The sequence below is a fragment of the Malus domestica genome, chromosome 03, assembly GCF_042453785.1.
Source record: "Malus domestica chromosome 03, GDT2T_hap1".
Lineage (NCBI taxonomy): Eukaryota > Viridiplantae > Streptophyta > Magnoliopsida > Rosales > Rosaceae > Malus > Malus domestica.
The window spans coordinates 16,308,786-16,324,891 of NC_091663.1; the positions used below are offsets into that span (position 1 = coordinate 16,308,786).

Here is a 16,106-nt window from a genome sequence, read left to right on the forward strand (position 1 = left end):
CCTCGCCAAGTAGACTGTGACATGGTTGCCGAAATTCTTGACGTTCAAGGCAAGGCGCTCACCATTTTCGCATTAGCTGCACTTGGACAACACGATAGCTTACATTTTTATGATTGTAGAGCATATGCTGGATGCAACGCGCCTAGTTCTAGATGAGCTTGCGAATCTGAAGCCTTGTGGGGAATGCATTTGAAGGGTAGAGCGAAGAACCGTAACTACTGTAACTGCTTAAGGAGGTCTGCGGTCGCATTCAGAATCAACATAACAAATTCAACATGTTTGGGAAAACATATTTATGAACTTGATCTCCATACACAGCAAGAAAGTACAGAACCATATTAAACTTCCATCTGTAGCAGATTCTTTATGGTACTAATCAGTTGGAACGATTCACATTTGACGAACGAGAACCATATGCGAAAGCAAGGCGACCAGGTTACAGAGGAAATACATCATTGATGATATATGTACAAAAGGGTCGTCTTATTCTTATTGAACAGGCCTGCATTTTGCAAACCACTGTCAGATGAACTGACGAAACCTAATTATGGCTTATGTGAGACTTCGCGATCGGTCTTTGCCGAGGCTGATGTGAAACTAACTGGAGTTGCTGGATGGTCCCTCACGATCAAGCTAAGCACTTCGGGCCGTGAATAGTGGCCAACCACATCAAAGTCAAATTTCGCCCTTGCTATTTCTCCAAGATCTATGCAACATTTGGACATTAGAAATATCAGAGCTCAGTCTCCTTAAACAAAACAGCTAAAACTGTAGACATAGTATGACAGTTTTACTACAGGCGGAATGCATCTCTCTTTATACTGATTTCTTTGTTTACAGTTTCGGTTGTATAGTCCACTAAATGAGTGCTTATTTGATTTACCACTATATTCGATTCCTCCTATGTGAGTTTGTGGGATCATTCCGAACTTCGAGCTGGCAATATAACTATTTAAGGAAAACACTTGGTCCTCATGAAACGTAGCCACAAGCTTGCAACCATAACCACCGTAATCTATGTGTGTGTGTGAGAGAGAGGATCAATCAAATTATATTATCAACTAAACCATATTGCCTCGCAACATACACATAACAGCACAACAGAGAGCCTAGATCATAGAGTTTCAGTAAATTATACCAACACTTACTTTCAAATACCTCTTATTTTTAAAAGCTCTGTACCGCTTCCCCGCCATATTGGAATTTAGAGAAACTTCTTATACCAGACTAGGGTTCTCATTTTTCTAGAAATGTTACATTAAGGTTGCATATCAACTGATGCATCTGGTGTCCGTTTTATGTTTAATATTATCCGAAACGGACAAAATATAGGAAATATCATAAAGGCAGATGTAGTAACTTGAGGTTAAGTTATGCTGAAATCTATTATGGGATGTGAGGGTACTTTAATTTCTGAAAACAGAATGGAGGTTCCTGCCATTTCGCTTAAGTTGAAGTTTTTCTAATTTCCACTATATCTCAAAGCCGGATTGTTGTAGCTCAAAATTATGTCAGCACAGCTTCCAATCTAGATGCTTAATTGCTGTTAGAAGAGAATAAGCAGATGACATACCGAGATCTGCTGAGATGAGTGCCTCCCCATCATAATTGGGTCCAGCAAGAATAGTCCCCGACGGTGAGATAATAACACTGCCTCCAGCACAGACGACAGAATCTGGAGCAGGTTCCTCTCCTGCAAATGCATATTCTGGAGGAGGGGGGTAGTCTTTCCTTCGACAGAACTGATTGGCTGATAGGACAAAACACCCACCCTCTAAGGCAATATGAGTCATTGATGCTTGCCATAAATCCCTGGAATCAGCCGTAGGAGCACAATATATCTCAATGCCTGCACACAACAAAGCATCCAGCATCAAGTCATAGTACTAAAGTATCAAAAGCAATACTAAGAACGCCTTTAAACTCCACCAAGAAATGCGTCGTTTCTACCATTAATTTTCATGTTCACGTTGGGGTAAGAACTGTTTTGAACTAAAACACAGTTGATGCACAAAGTTGGATCAACTTAGATCGGACCCTAAAACCACACAAACGAACAGGAACACAAAGATGTATCATGGTTCACCTTCACCTGAAGTTGGGCTATGTTCATGCTGGTGTAGTTCTGTTTCATTCTGCAAATGTAGGTTACATTGTACAGGAGTTTGAGAGAGTAAAGTCTAGGGTTTACCATGAGAGTCCTCTCTCAAACGAGGGTGGGGTTGCCCTTATAGAGTAAAGGATAGAATAACCGCAAGCCTCCCCTTTGCATATATTCAAGCTGGCTAACTGAGGCCCAAATATGATAAAATATGATATTAACAAACACACAGATATTCTCGAGTCATTGTGTTGGAAAGAAAGTAGCTAGGAAAAACCATGTATTTAATGGATGGTAAATTGCCAACTTGGTAAGGACAACCAGACTATGCCACAAATGTAGGCAGACTATTCTTTAAGTCTTTAGAAAGAAGTGTAAGTGTAAATCAAGCCTGTGTCTTATTTCAATTTGAGTTAATTGAGTAGCAACATACTCAACCAATCGCCCAGGAACCTAGAAACTGACTCAACCCCACATAAAGATCGCAGAACAGTATACTTAACTCAACTAACTAGATAGCCAAATAATCTTTTTGACCTGATACCGGTCTGTATACAAGTTAACACCCCATATGGAACTCAAACTTGCATGGCAAAGCATGAAAACTGGAAGTAAGCAGTTTCAAACAGGGCTATAGCTTGGAAGTAAAATGAGAAACCCAGATAGTATTGACTGCCCATGTAAAGCCATCCTCCATTCATATAGCACTAAACTAAATGATGCAATTATGAACACCAAAATAAGAAATGGAAAAAAAGTGTACAATAGCTTCAAAGAAAACTTAAGTATTTAAAAAGTGAGGTGATATTTCAAAATTTCCTGTTCAAATAACTAACCTTTAGCATACATTGCTGTCCTTAGAAGTGGCATCTTATTTTCCCAACAAATGGCAGCACCTATTTTTCCAATCGGAGTCTCAAACACAGGAATTGTAGATCCATCTCCAAATCCCCAAATGATCCGCTCCAGTGCTGTGGGCATCATTTTTCGGTGCTTTCCCAAGTAGCAACCTTGAGAATCAAAAAACAGAACAGTGCAATAGAGTGTATATCCATCTCTCTCTATCACACCCATTACCAGGAATACCTTGTACTTTCCAGCCATTGCTGCCAATCGATCAACTTCAGGACCTGCATTAGTTAACAAAAAAAGTGAAACTACATATCATACGGTCACAATTCTATTCGTAGACTGCATTTGGGTCAAACAATGACAATTTTGGAACACAGTGTCCGCCTTCGTTTTGATATAAGACCAAAATATGATAGCATGCCTCAGTAAAGTTATTAACACTTGGTGTAACATAAGATTTGAATTCCATATATTAGGAAAACAATAAGCCAACTGAGATACTTCTAATCAAATTTCGTTGATAAGATCCACTTGCAAAACAGTGGTGTAGAATGTTTCGCTGAGAACCTGACATGAACCACTAGTGTCCTTTTTTAGCAACCACAATTAACTCATGAAGGGCAGGACAGATATGCCCGCACTTCTCATGCCAACCACTGGCATCCTTTTGGCCAAGTAAAAACAGTTAAGATGTTAGTTCTATTCAATGGATTGAGAGACCATTTTCCAATGAACTAATGTTCTTTTTTGAACCTTGACAGGTTAAAAAAAAAAAGAAATAATAGTATAACCAACAAAAAAGAAGAAAAAACAAAAGAAGTCTTTTCCAACTTTTTAAAAAAAAAAAATTTTTTGTTGTTGTTTTTGCATCCAAACATTCAACAGTTTTCGCCAAAAAACAAATATTCACTAGAATCAATTTCCTCTGGAATCTAACTTTCATTGGAAAAAAAAAAAAAGGACGGCAGTTAATTCTCTTCACTACAATAAAGCAACGAAATTATAAGTTATAGCTACTAATTGAAATTGAAGTTTAACAATAAACTGATGCTTAACCACAGCCATAGCCATAGTAGTTCATTGCACCACAGGTCCACAGCTTAAATTTTCTTGACTGCAAAAAACAAAGAACTTATAGCAACTAACAGACGAATTTGAAGCTTAAACACCAACTGACATTTCAATGCACCGAATGCATTTCAATCCACCATTCAATCAAACTGGGAAGTCTAATGAATTCATTTTATCCCAGTTTCTTACACATGACCAATGCATGAAATCATCAAGAAAGAAAAAAACAAAGTAGTTTTACCAGGCACATCAATGGCAGCAGCATGATACTTTCTGAAGTCTTCTTTACCCTTAGCTGTTCTGTTCCCAATGACAACGCCAAAATTCGACCCACGTGGATAACCACCCACAAATGCTTCAGGAAACACCACCAGTTGGGCACCATATCCAGCTGCTTCAGCCAATAACCTTTCAGCCTTATCTACGCATTCAATCAGAAATCAGATCCACCAAAAATACAAAATATCTTCAATTTACCTAAGAAACATGAATGCAGCTAATTGGGTTAGATCAAAAATCATATCTCGAAAGCTTAATTTCCAATGTAGTCAGGATTCAGGAATGAAAAGATAAATAACAATTGAAACTTATACTTCAGAAATTCTGGCTAGGGATTTATGCATTTTCTTTTCAACAGGTCAACTGGACCAATCACCATATTTGCATCAGTCTTACATATGATCCTCAAACAAAAATATGTTGGGAAATCTACAAGCAACCCCTATGTGGTTTACCCCATTTAACAAATGAATTGTGGTCTGTTAGTCGTTGTGGTCTCCTCGGGTAGTCAAATCTGGTTGGACCGAAAATATATTCCTTTCTTATACCTGAACACGTATCACTGGCAACCTCCAAAAAGAAGTACTTCCTCATCAGTCGTGACCATACTACTCTTTCTCCCCAAGTTTTCCTCTCTCAGAATTCAAGATCCAAATCACGCAAGGAACGTATAGAAGTCTAAATTTCTTCTTGTTCCTCTATCAACCCACTCATACTCTGAAAGTCTGAATGGTCAAGAGGGGAACCCTCACAAGAAGAAATGTTTTACCACAATCTCAACGCAATTGGAAATGAAGAAAAACAATCAATGGCTTCAGCTGCCTCTCTACATGTGATACACCAAGTTTTTTTCGAGCTTTAGAGTCGAGTATAGCTTAAAGATGGTATGAGCCTAATATTTTGTTTGAGCTCAGCTCATTTCTTTTACAATCTGAGTTCAAACAAGACGAGTCGATCTCAAACTGTATCGACCCAATTTACAACCTACACTAATTAACAATATTTCCACAAAACAAGAAGTAAAAAAATATACAACCACAGCAATTTTGAGATTTTGAGCAGGCAGCATTGGATTTTTTTTTTTTTTGAACGAATGATATTTTATTCACGTGGGTTGGACAAAACCTCACAATAAGCTAGCAATAATGTGGTTCGAATTCGCCTTGGATGAGAATCGAGCTAAGACCTCTCACAAAATCATTAAACGAAGTTTACAAGTTGTCAAAGGATTAACAAATTTTACAAGTTACTCGAAATTAATGAGAAGCTGAAACAATAAACTGAAGAAAAAAAACCAAAATCCAAAACCCAAAATTGTAAAGTTAAAACCTCTGAATTGGATTTGGGAAAGCAACACAAACATAAACATAAACAGTGAGAAGGAAAATGAAGAAGTAAATAAAAAGAGTTGGGAGTAAGATGAGAAAGAAAAGGGACCTAGAGTGGCAGGGGTGTCGTAGAAGACGGTGGAGGCTTGGACGACGGTGGCGCGGACAGTGGGGGCGGAGTAGTCGGTTCCCATGTCGACCTCTGCGATCAGTGGGGAAGAAGAGGGTACCAGAGCCATTTGAATTTAATCTTTTGCGTTTCTTGTGTATTTTCTGTGTATGCGGCTGAAGAAGGAGGAGGACCGATCAATTTCGTATGACGACAATTTGTGATGAATATGCGTTGTGTGAGTGAGGAGTGATGGGCATTGGAAACTCTAGAAACTCGAAAGTGTCGTGTGAATTGTTGGTGGTGTGGCGGCTATTGTTTTTGGCACGTGATATAGAAATAAAGAATAGATCTCACTTTACTATTCTGATAAAGCATTTTAGTTCAGTAATGCTATTCTTATCATGTTTTTATATCATTTTATATGATATCTGATATGGACAGCCGCGTCATTAAAATAAAAAACTTTTAATAAACCAATAATTAAAAAAAAAGAATTAAATGGTTATTGTGGCATACGAAGAGTCTTTTCCTTCCTTCCTTCCTTCCCCATTCAATCCTGCTTCTTCTCCCATTTCTTCTTCCACGCCAATTCTTTCACGCCATTTTTTCAGGTCAGTCAAATCCACCACAATCTAAATTAAATCTTATACGGCAATTTTATGCACTCCCCTATTTGGATTATTGGTATGCGTCTATCATATTTTTCGATGAACCTTGTCGTACACTTGCAGTGGAATTTTCCAAACTCGTTCAATTTCGGTCAGCCCTAAAACCCTGATTTAGGAGATGGAATGTCTCCGGTGTCTTGAAACCGAATTTGAATCACCAGGAACATTCGACTCGAAGTTGGATCATGAGAATTCTCGGATGTCTCCGAGCTCTTGTTCTCTACATGCCCCATCCCCACAAACCACAACTTGTCGAAGATTCTGCTTGACCTAGATGGCATCAATTGCACACCATAATCTAAATTAAATCTCATATGGCAATCTCAACTAATTTAGATTGTGGTGGATTTGATTGATTTGAAAAAATGGCGTGAAAGAACTAGCGTGGAAGAAGAAATGGGAGAATAAGAAGGATTGAACGCAAAAGTAAGGAGAAGACTCCTTGTATGCCACAATCACCATTTAATTCTTTTTTATTTTATTTTATGAAAAAACGAAAATATATTAAAGAGAAGTTCCCCTAGTACATCCAGACCCAGTACAATAAAAAAGGAAAGCTAGACTAGCAGAAGACGAGATGGACCTATCCCAAACATGGAGGTTTGCGTGCTGAAAACCCACATCCGTGATGGCATCAACCACAAAATTTGCTTCACGGAAAACATGATTCCATAAGATGTACTAAAACGACCTGGCAATGAGTTTGATGTCCTCAACAATATTCCTCACTCTCCTAGGCACACCGCTGATTCCCTGGAACGCATCAACAACCAGCTTTGAATCTCCCTCTACCATTATCTTCTTAAGACCTCTACTCCTCGCCATCCAGAGCGCATCCCTGAGAGCAAGGCATTCCGCAAGCCATTACCGGTTCTCCTCGGTCATTGCTTAAGATAAAACCTGCTGCTGCTACAAAGTTCCTGACGGAACCGTCAACCGTCAAAATTCAGTTTGAAGAAATCGTCCCTCGACGGTTGTACTCATTTGCTTCCTGCAAGCTACAGAAATTTCTTGTTGACATTGTTGTACTCATTTGCCATACTAGTCGCCAAAAAAACCACCCTAGAAGGGTAAGCTTTGGCTTTGTTGAAAACTACTTGATTTATCATCTTCCAAATTTGCCAGCAAATAATAAGAGCATAACTAAGATATAATAAATTCTCATTATCATTATAATCTTAGGAGTAAAGGCATTCAAGAAAACTGCAACTATTGTGATTGACAGGAGGGTGGACTTTTGGGCTAAAATTCAAAACTTGTGGAGCACACTTGCAATTAATAAAAAGGAAAACTAATGAAAAGGGCTTGAAAACTTTAAGTTTAAATGATAAAGACAAAATAAAAGGTAAAGTGAATAGTACCAGGATTGACTTTTTAATGTAAAAATGTGGTTTTTTGTTAAAGTGAAAAGTACCGGGTGTTTTTCGTTAAAGTTTCCTTAATAAAATGGTGATTTTGGTCTTCAGGATCCACATTACATAATAAACAAGTATCACTTATCGTATTAATAAACCTATGAATTTTACTCCTAGTTTGAAGCTTATTTAGGATTAGGATCAAAAGCCAACTAAATATTTTAACTTTATTGGGAATATTAAGCTTCCATATTCTTTTTAACAACTTATCCTTTAAATCATCACTGATCATGGAATTTTGAATCCAATTTGCGGATTTAACACTGAAGTTTCCATTAGCATTCAAACCCCAACATAACGAATCATTTTGATCGAGAGAGGTAACGAAATACTGCATATTTTCTCAGTGACTTCCTCATCCACCACCTCTCTCAACCACTCCTATTCCAGGTTCCATTTACAATAAAATGACTTACCCTACGGTTTAAGTCAATATCCTTTCCCCAAAGAAACCTCCTATTCTCCTTATCAAGCATCTTAGTTAGCTTATCTGGACATTTAAAGCACGACATCATGTGATTTGGCATACCGCTAAGATTGGCCTTGATCAAGGTAACTCTACCACTAGCACCAACCTAATATAATCCCAATTCAACATATCATAGGCTTATTGCACCCGTTCTCCCTTTTCTACGCTTAAAAGTTGACAGAATCTCATGAGCAATTAGAATATTATCATGTATGGATCTCCTAGGAGCAAAAGCACCCTGATTATTCGAAATGTGTGAAAACTGTATTTGACCAGAATGATTTTCATTGATAGAATGATCAGTATAAATAATACAATATCTTTCCTTGTACAACAAGAAAACCTAGAATCTAGGAATACATCAATAGAAAGTATCAATTACAAATCAATCATATAATTCTTTCCTATCTAATTACATTGACTTTCTAACACTCCCCCTCAAGTTGGAGAGTGAATGTCAAGAACACCCAACTTGCACGACATGGATGAAAATTTTTCTTTGCCTAAGGCCTTTGTAAAAATGTCTGCCAATTGTTGAGAAGAACTGACATATCGAGTAGCTATAGAGCCGTCTAAAATCTTGTCCCGAATGAAATGACAATCCATCTCTATGTGACGTGTTCTCTCATGAAAGACAGGGTTGGCAGCAATATGCAATGCTGCCTGGTTATCACATGACATAATAGCAGGCCCTGAAATTGGTACATGCAAATCTGTTAACAAATGTCGTAACCAAATGAGCTCGCAACATGTCCCAGCCATGGCCCTATATTCGGCTTCAGCACTAGAAAGTGAGACGGTTTTCTGCCTCTTAGTCCTCCACGAAATCAACGAATTCCCCAAGAATATACAATACCCAGTTGTAGAGTGGCGAGTTATCGGACAACCGGCCCAATCCGAATCGCAAAAAGCTCTCAAAATTAACTTATTATCTGACTGAAAATATAAGCCCTGACCTGGTGTAGACTTCAAATACCGCACAATTCGAAGTGCTGCATCCATATGTGGTTGACGCGGTTCATGCATAAAGCGGCTGAGTACATGAACGGAGTATGTGATGTCCGGTCTAGTAACAGTAAGATAAATCAAGCGTCCAACCAATCTTCGATACAGAGATGGGTCTTTGAGTGGTTCACCTTTGTCTGAAAGTTTGTTTTCCTCCATTGGAAATCCGACGGGTTTTGCACCTAAAAGACCACAATCCTTGATAATTTCAAGGGCATACTTTCTTTGTGAAATACATAATCCTTTTTTAGAACGAGAAACTTCAATACCCAGAAAGTATTTCAAATTGCCAAGATCCTTAATGTGAAAGCGAGTATGAAGGAACCGTTTGAGAGCATTAATGGCATCTAAATTGTTTCCCGTAATAATAATATCATCAACGTAAATCAACAAAGCTGTGAAGGATGTACCATTTTTTTTTGTGAAGAGAGAATAATCCGCTTTGGACTGAATGAAACCAGCGGCAAGGATAGCTTCTGTGAATTTTGCAAACCACTGTCGAGAGCTTGCTTGAGGCCATATAAGGACTTGTTGAGGCGGCACACAAGGTTCTCCCCCTGACGCCGAAGACCAGGAGGAGGGGACATGTAAATTTCTTCCTGAAGGTTGATGTGAAAAATAAGTTAACACACAAAATTAAACCCTCTTTTTATCAATTGTAGCAAAGTATGTAAATAGGGATCGTTCTAGACCGGGGATTAGGAGGGATTGCTAAACACTTGAAAACTGACTTAGAAATGTAAAAACATTTAAAGCACTAGATTAGACTCAAAGAATGCAAAACTCACGTTAAAATACTAAAACGAACCAAAAGAATCAAAACAGCAATCAAACACTCAAAACTGCCTAAAAACCACTTTCTGGGCAGTTTTGGGACTCTAACTCAACTTGGACGAATTTTGGTTTCCTAGTGACCTAAAACACCTAAAAACATAAACCAACACACTTTCCAATTAATCTAGGAATTCAAAATAATTGGGGATTTGATTTGGACGAAAATAAACTTAAATGGCAGATTGTAAGAGAAACATATTGTAATACAAAGTTATGAAGAATCAATGGATGATGGAATGGCTAAGGGGTTCTTCTCCACACATGAAATATATGCAACGTAAATCAATTTCCAGTTATCAATTCAATAAGTTATGAACCTCGACACTCCAAGTTAATTAGGTCCGCTTAAATTAACCTTCAGATTTCCCTAGGATCATTGAATTGGATGAATATGCATCGCAAACAAATTATTCCTAACAAGTTCTTTATATGAACAGCATGATAAAGACACAAGTTAGAATCATTACGTTCTTTGGAAATCATAAGCATCGACAAGGCATTCGTAACTATGAAAAGCATGATACTCTTGCCAGGAATCTACTTAACACAATCGTGACTAGCGACCTTCACTACTTACGAATATAAATTCATAACGATTAGGTGAAACAAATTTATATCCTAGCATCAAATTCAAGCATGCAAATTAAGCGTGCACTCTCAATCAACATACAAGAATAAGTTCTAAATCAAATGGTTAAGCAAATTGTATTCATGACTTATGTAACAATAACTGGAAATAATCAACTCATTTCACATATATAATCATGGTTTTGAATACACCCTTAGCCAAAAACGAAATTAGCCAATCATACTTAAAGCAAAACAAAGATTACATGAATTAGACATTAAAATCCAAAGAAAGAAAACACCTAAAATGCTCCAACTTGGCAGCAAGTGCATCCAAGATTCCTCCTTTCCCTTGCTTGCGGCATATTGGGTTATGGACAGGTTTTGGGTAGTTTTATGGTGTAGAATGGATGGGGAATGGTATGGAAAGGTTTAGGGTGAGTGTGGAGGAGTGTTTGATGGTTGGAGGGTGGTGGAGAACTCGGCAAAAAGGGTGGAAGAGGGTGGAGTGGCTGTTATGTTTTCTGGGCACTAGAATGGTGTTTTTGGGGTGTTTTGCTGCCTAAGGTGAGTATGGACGAATTTTCTGCATGAATGATGAATATGGGAGCTTCAACCCTTTGCCAAGGGTTGTAAACATGTATATATAGGCCCCAAAAACCCTAGAGAATCAGATTAGGCAGTGGGGAAATGCACAGCAAGGAGGGTGAATTTGTGGTGTGCAATGGTCCAAGGATGAAAATGGAGCAATGATGCAAAGTATGGAGGGTAAAATGGAGTGGTATTTCAGCTAGGGAGCATAAATGATTGTGTTCATTGCATGGAAATGAAAAGGGGAGGTGAAATGTTTCAGAAATTAGTTAAAGGTGCAGCAACATGTGTTGCACAAGGCATTGGATCCCAAATGTGAATGATGGAGCATCAATTGGTGCATGGAATGGTTGTGAAATCTGATGGGTGAAGGGAACAAGAGGTATGCAACAATTGAGTGTGATAATTGAGTGTATTGAGGCATGAAATCAGAAATATTTTAGGGGACAAGGATGATTAAGCATGCATGGGAATCCAAAGGGAATGCTATGTGGATTGCATGGCAAGGATGTGTGTCCTTTTGTGGCTGAGTTCATGATCCTTTGTACACTAATTCTTCACATTCTTAGCCTCTTTAAGTCTTCAATTTCGTCCAAACCTTGGTTCCAAATATGTGACATGCATTCCAAGCTCCATTTTGCTCCAAAATGCTCCAAAATGCATCTTCTTGCCTACTTTGTCCTTAAAATCTGAAAACACACGAAAATGACATTAAACATTAAAATAACTAAGGAAACACGACATAAATGCACAAGAACAAGCCAACTAAGTCGCATAAATATGCTCCTATCAGATTCCCCCACACTTAGCTTTTGCTAGTCCTCGAGCAAACAAAGAAATAAAACGAAACGAAACGAATACAACACAACCTAAACCTTCCAACATTTGCCTCAGGGATTTCCAATGCACATGACATGTTAAAGATTATCATCCCCACAGATTTGAGTCATCTCTACACTTAAGCACATACTTAATCATCGTCACTACTTACTTGTTCACGTTAATCAATTAAAACAATGTTTTTGATGTAGTAACATGCCTTAGAGAAATCACTCAATTCCTTACAAGATATGCACTCAATTTTCACTCAGATTTTCTAACTACACACCCTATACTAGTTATATGTGAGAAGATTGATGTAGATATGGAAACGAATGCTCACATATATGTATAACAAAGAACGCAATTTCTGGAGTTAATAAGCATGTTAAGATATGATCTCATGAATGGAATGCTACTACTTAGATGCGAGAACCAGTGATACCATATGCTCATACCAAATTCAAACTCCACAAATTGAAACACATAACACTCAAGATTGAAGTCAAGGGTTGTAATGGGGCTTGGGGTGATGGCTAACAAATGAAGGTAAGTGAAAACAAACGTTCTTAAAGCAATAGCAAATAAAATAATGAACTTGAACTTAGAATTCACTTAGATTGCAGAAATCAACTTTTAGACGTAAGGGAAAGATTTAAACAACTCTTAGGGTCAAATTCAACTTTTTTTTCCCCCCGTGCCTATGGCACACTACTTACATGAGAAACACTTCCCCCACACTTATTTTCTGCCATACATAATCACAAGGAATTCAATTTGAATCATGCTTTACTATGCTTTAAAAACAAGGGTATGGATGGTCCTAATCTAGGCTAGGTGAGGATAACGTGGGTTAACAAAGAACGTAGGCTAACAAGGCTCAATGGAGTTAACTTAAACAAATTATGAAGTAGGATACACGGCAATTTGGCTTTGGTGGTGGTAACTACACAACTTCATCTTGAATATGTGTTATGCAAATCAATATCATGCTTTGAATGAAATGGGCATGAGTTCTAGCATTTGGAACTAAATGATGAAACGCCTTCTAAGTAGTAACCAAGCAAAGAAAAATGAGATCATGCAACGACTTTAGAAAACAATAATGCACAGATTATCAACTCTCCAAATAACGTTTAGGCTCAAGTCTCACAAGATTGTAGCGTTTGTTTGAGTTCCTTTCTTCAAGCATGTTACAAAAACTAATTTTTCCTTTATGATTGCATGTGAATTCATAAATTATAACTACAACCAAGTATAAACCAAAGAGCATATCAAACTTTCATCCATGTTTATAATTCTCTTTAACAGTCATGTAATTAAAGACCAAATCCTCATCATTGTGTTGGAAGGTACCCTAAGACACAAAATAAACAAACAAAAACAACTCTTTTTGGGTTTTTCAAAACAAGTTTTTCAAATTTTTATGAAATTTTCGGATTTTTATGTCAAAACATACTGAAACACTCCAAAACAGCTTAAAAACACTTAAACAGCAAGGAACACACTAGAAGTAATGGGTGATAATTTTCTACGAATTTTCATGCAAAACAATAGTTACCAATTCCCCCACACTTAAATCGAACATTGTCCTCAATGTTTCAAGCATATACTCACACCAAAAACAAGCAAATAACAAACGACAAATAAACATGACAAATATGGCAAAGTAAAAACCAGACAGAGTAGAGTTTAAGAACGCAAATCTGGTTTTGGAGATAGTTGATCTTGTTGACTTTCCACAGCTTTGATCTTGAACTGGATTGGAATTGTACGGCGAAGCTTTGCTCTTTGGTGATGTTGCAATTTCTTATTTGTTCTCCAAGCAGATGTGGCAGCTTCTCTAGTTCTTCATCTCAGATTCCTTCTGCTGGGTTGATTGTGCAAGCTGCATTCTTCTCTGTTTGTTTCTTCTGCACGACGGGCATGCACGAGGTAAAGGTGTTGGTCTGTTTCTTTCTTCAATCTTTCCAAGTGCCCACCTCTTACTTTCTTTCTCCTTGTCCCTAGTTGAGAATGAATCAGCACGTTGTCTCCACATGCTTCGAGGTATCATTTTCACTTCCCTTATGATGCGGTAGACAAAGCGAAAACATAAGATGATGAAGATGAGTACTCGAGAGCAAGGCTAGGTAAGCAATCAGGAAGGGGTTTCAGGCAGTCGGTTTTAGATCGGAAGATTGATACCAAGTGCTGGCTGATTACTCACTTTCTCCTTGTCCCTAAAACAAAGACAAGGAGAAGGATAGGGAGAAAGCATGATATGAGATACTCTTGCTTTCAACCTTCATGATATGAAATACTTTTGCTCTGGATGGGTTGTTCGCAGGAGTATCCCAAGGAATGAGGAATACAGAGTCACTCGAGAGGGTTTGTTGGAAAGCCATTTCAGAGAGGATGAAAGGTTAAGTGAGGCTGAAAGTTGGGTGAGGCTGCCTCACTATAAAGTTCAACATTTATAGACTTTTCTTAATGGCTGGAAGGCATTGTTCCATTACTCGTGTCGGCAAGCCTGGGGTAATTTAACAGTAGACTTCACGTGTATTCCGCTTCTCCAGAAATTTTCGACAGATTGCGCGTGATTTACGCAACGTAGATGTGTAATTTGACAGATGCTGACACGTCTCGATAAAGCAGAGGCCTCTTTAATATCCGGAATTTGCGCTTTAAGTTCTGAGCTTCGTTGAGGGTAGAGATTGCATGTGACAAGTGCTGACGAGGCTGAGAGAGACAGATGGTTGGAATCGGCGCTTCGACAGACTGCCCGTGATTTTCGCAAAGCTGAGTTGCGTGTGATGGGTGCTGACGAGGTTGAGAAAGCTGACACTCTTCGATATCTGGAATTGGTGGTTTGTGAGCAAGCCCAACTTTTGAGAAAGCTGGCTCCTTTTCGATCTTTGAATGGCTTCTTCGATTTCTGAGCTCACCTCTTTGATCTCTGAAATCCCATCGCGTGCTGATTTTTATAGAGGTATGCAGGACGTTCAAAGCACTCTTGAATTTCTGCCTGTAAAAACTCCCGTTTTGCACTTCTACGATCTTGACTTGTCCGATCTCCTCTTTCTTTAACACCTCTGAAAAATGTCTGGCCCTTACGACCGTCGTTTTGACTTGAACCTTGGTGAAGGAGTAGCCCCTCCTTCTCCAGACAACATATGGCGTCCGTCCTTCATATCCCCTACTGGTCCTCTCACCGTTGGGGATTCGGTGATGAAAAATGACATGACCGCTGCGGTGGTGGCCCGGAACCTTGTCACCCCCAGAGATAACAGACTGCTCACTAGATGGTCTGATGAATTGGCGGTTAAGGAGTCTCTGGCTCTTAGCGTGCAGTGTGCGGGTTCTGTGTCCAACATGGCCCAACGCCTATTTGCTCGAACCCGTCACGTTGAATCGTTGGCGGCTGAAATACAGAGTCTCAAAGAGGAGATTAGAGGACTCAAGCATGAAAATAAACAATTGCACAAGCTTGCACACAATTATGCCACAAACATGAAGAGGAAAATTGACCAGTTGCATGAATCTGATGGTCAGATTTTACTTGATCATCGGAGGTTTGTAGGTTTGTTCCAACAGCATTTGCCGTCGTTTTCTGAGGCTGTACTGCGTAGTGAAGCTCCAAATGATCAACCTCCGGTACCTCCTCCATCTGTGGCTCCACCGACTGCTGAGGTTCCGCCGACTACTGAGACTTCTCCCAAGCAGCCATTGTGAAGGCTCCCTCTTGTCTTATGCTGTGTTTCTTTATTTTCCAGTTTCCTGTTCATTTCCATGAAGTTTAATGTTAAAATCCTTTGCATATTTGTTAATGTTTCAAAATAGAAAGTCATACCCCAAATAATTAAACAAGCAAAAATATTAACAATCAAGCAAAATAAATAGGTTGCCTCCCTTGAAGCGCTTGCTTTAACGTCTTCCAGCCGGACGATGCCACATTGATTAACCTTCATGGGAACCCACGGCATGCAGTGGGATCTCCTCCACAACATGCTCCA

General features: G+C 38.7%; 2 protein-coding genes across 2 annotated transcripts; both read right to left on the reverse strand.

Annotated features, from left to right (window-relative positions):
* Positions 1 to 276: 276 nt before the first annotated feature.
* On the reverse strand, positions 277 to 6,093 carry LOC103424813 (bifunctional nitrilase/nitrile hydratase NIT4B). Its single transcript, XM_008362910.4, has 5 exons — positions 5,741 to 6,093; positions 4,266 to 4,445; positions 2,938 to 3,231; positions 1,574 to 1,849; positions 277 to 706 (listed from the first exon to the last, which is right to left on the reverse strand). The coding sequence occupies exons 1-5, from the start codon at positions 5,868 to 5,870 to the stop codon at positions 546 to 548; spliced, it is 1,041 nt and encodes a 346-aa protein (XP_008361132.3). The 5' UTR covers positions 5,871 to 6,093; the 3' UTR covers positions 277 to 545.
* A 2,640-nt stretch (positions 6,094 to 8,733) lies between these two features.
* LOC139194691 (uncharacterized mitochondrial protein AtMg00810-like) lies at positions 8,734 to 15,760 on the reverse strand. The gene is made up of 3 exons (XM_070819593.1): positions 15,653 to 15,760; positions 9,794 to 9,899; positions 8,734 to 9,647 (listed from the first exon to the last, which is right to left on the reverse strand). The coding sequence occupies exons 1-3, from the start codon at positions 15,758 to 15,760 to the stop codon at positions 8,734 to 8,736; spliced, it is 1,128 nt and encodes a 375-aa protein (XP_070675694.1).
* Positions 15,761 to 16,106: the final 346 nt, after the last annotated feature.

Excerpts from the sequence above, each read along its gene's own strand:
- LOC139194691 (XM_070819593.1), bottom strand. The coding sequence starts at position 15,760 with ATGGAGGAGGTACCGGAGGTTGATCATTTGGAGCTTCACTACGCAGTA. Across the intron at positions 9,900-15,652 it reads TACAAACCTCCGATGATCAA|GAAGAAATTTACATGTCCCC; the intron begins GTAAAATCTGAC and ends ATCAACCTTCAG. Across the intron at positions 9,648-9,793 it reads CAAGCAAGCTCTCGACAGTG|ATGCCATTAATGCTCTCAAA; the intron begins GTTTGCAAAATT and ends GAAACAATTTAG.
- LOC103424813 (XM_008362910.4), bottom strand. The coding sequence starts at position 5,870 with ATGGCTCTGGTACCCTCTTCTTCCCCACTGATCGCAGAGGTCGACATG. Across the intron at positions 4,446-5,740 it reads CGACACCCCTGCCACTCTAG|ATAAGGCTGAAAGGTTATTG; the intron begins GTCCCTTTTCTT and ends TTGAATGCGTAG. Across the intron at positions 1,850-2,937 it reads GACAGCAATGTATGCTAAAG|GCATTGAGATATATTGTGCT; the intron begins GTTAGTTATTTG and ends TGTTGTGTGCAG.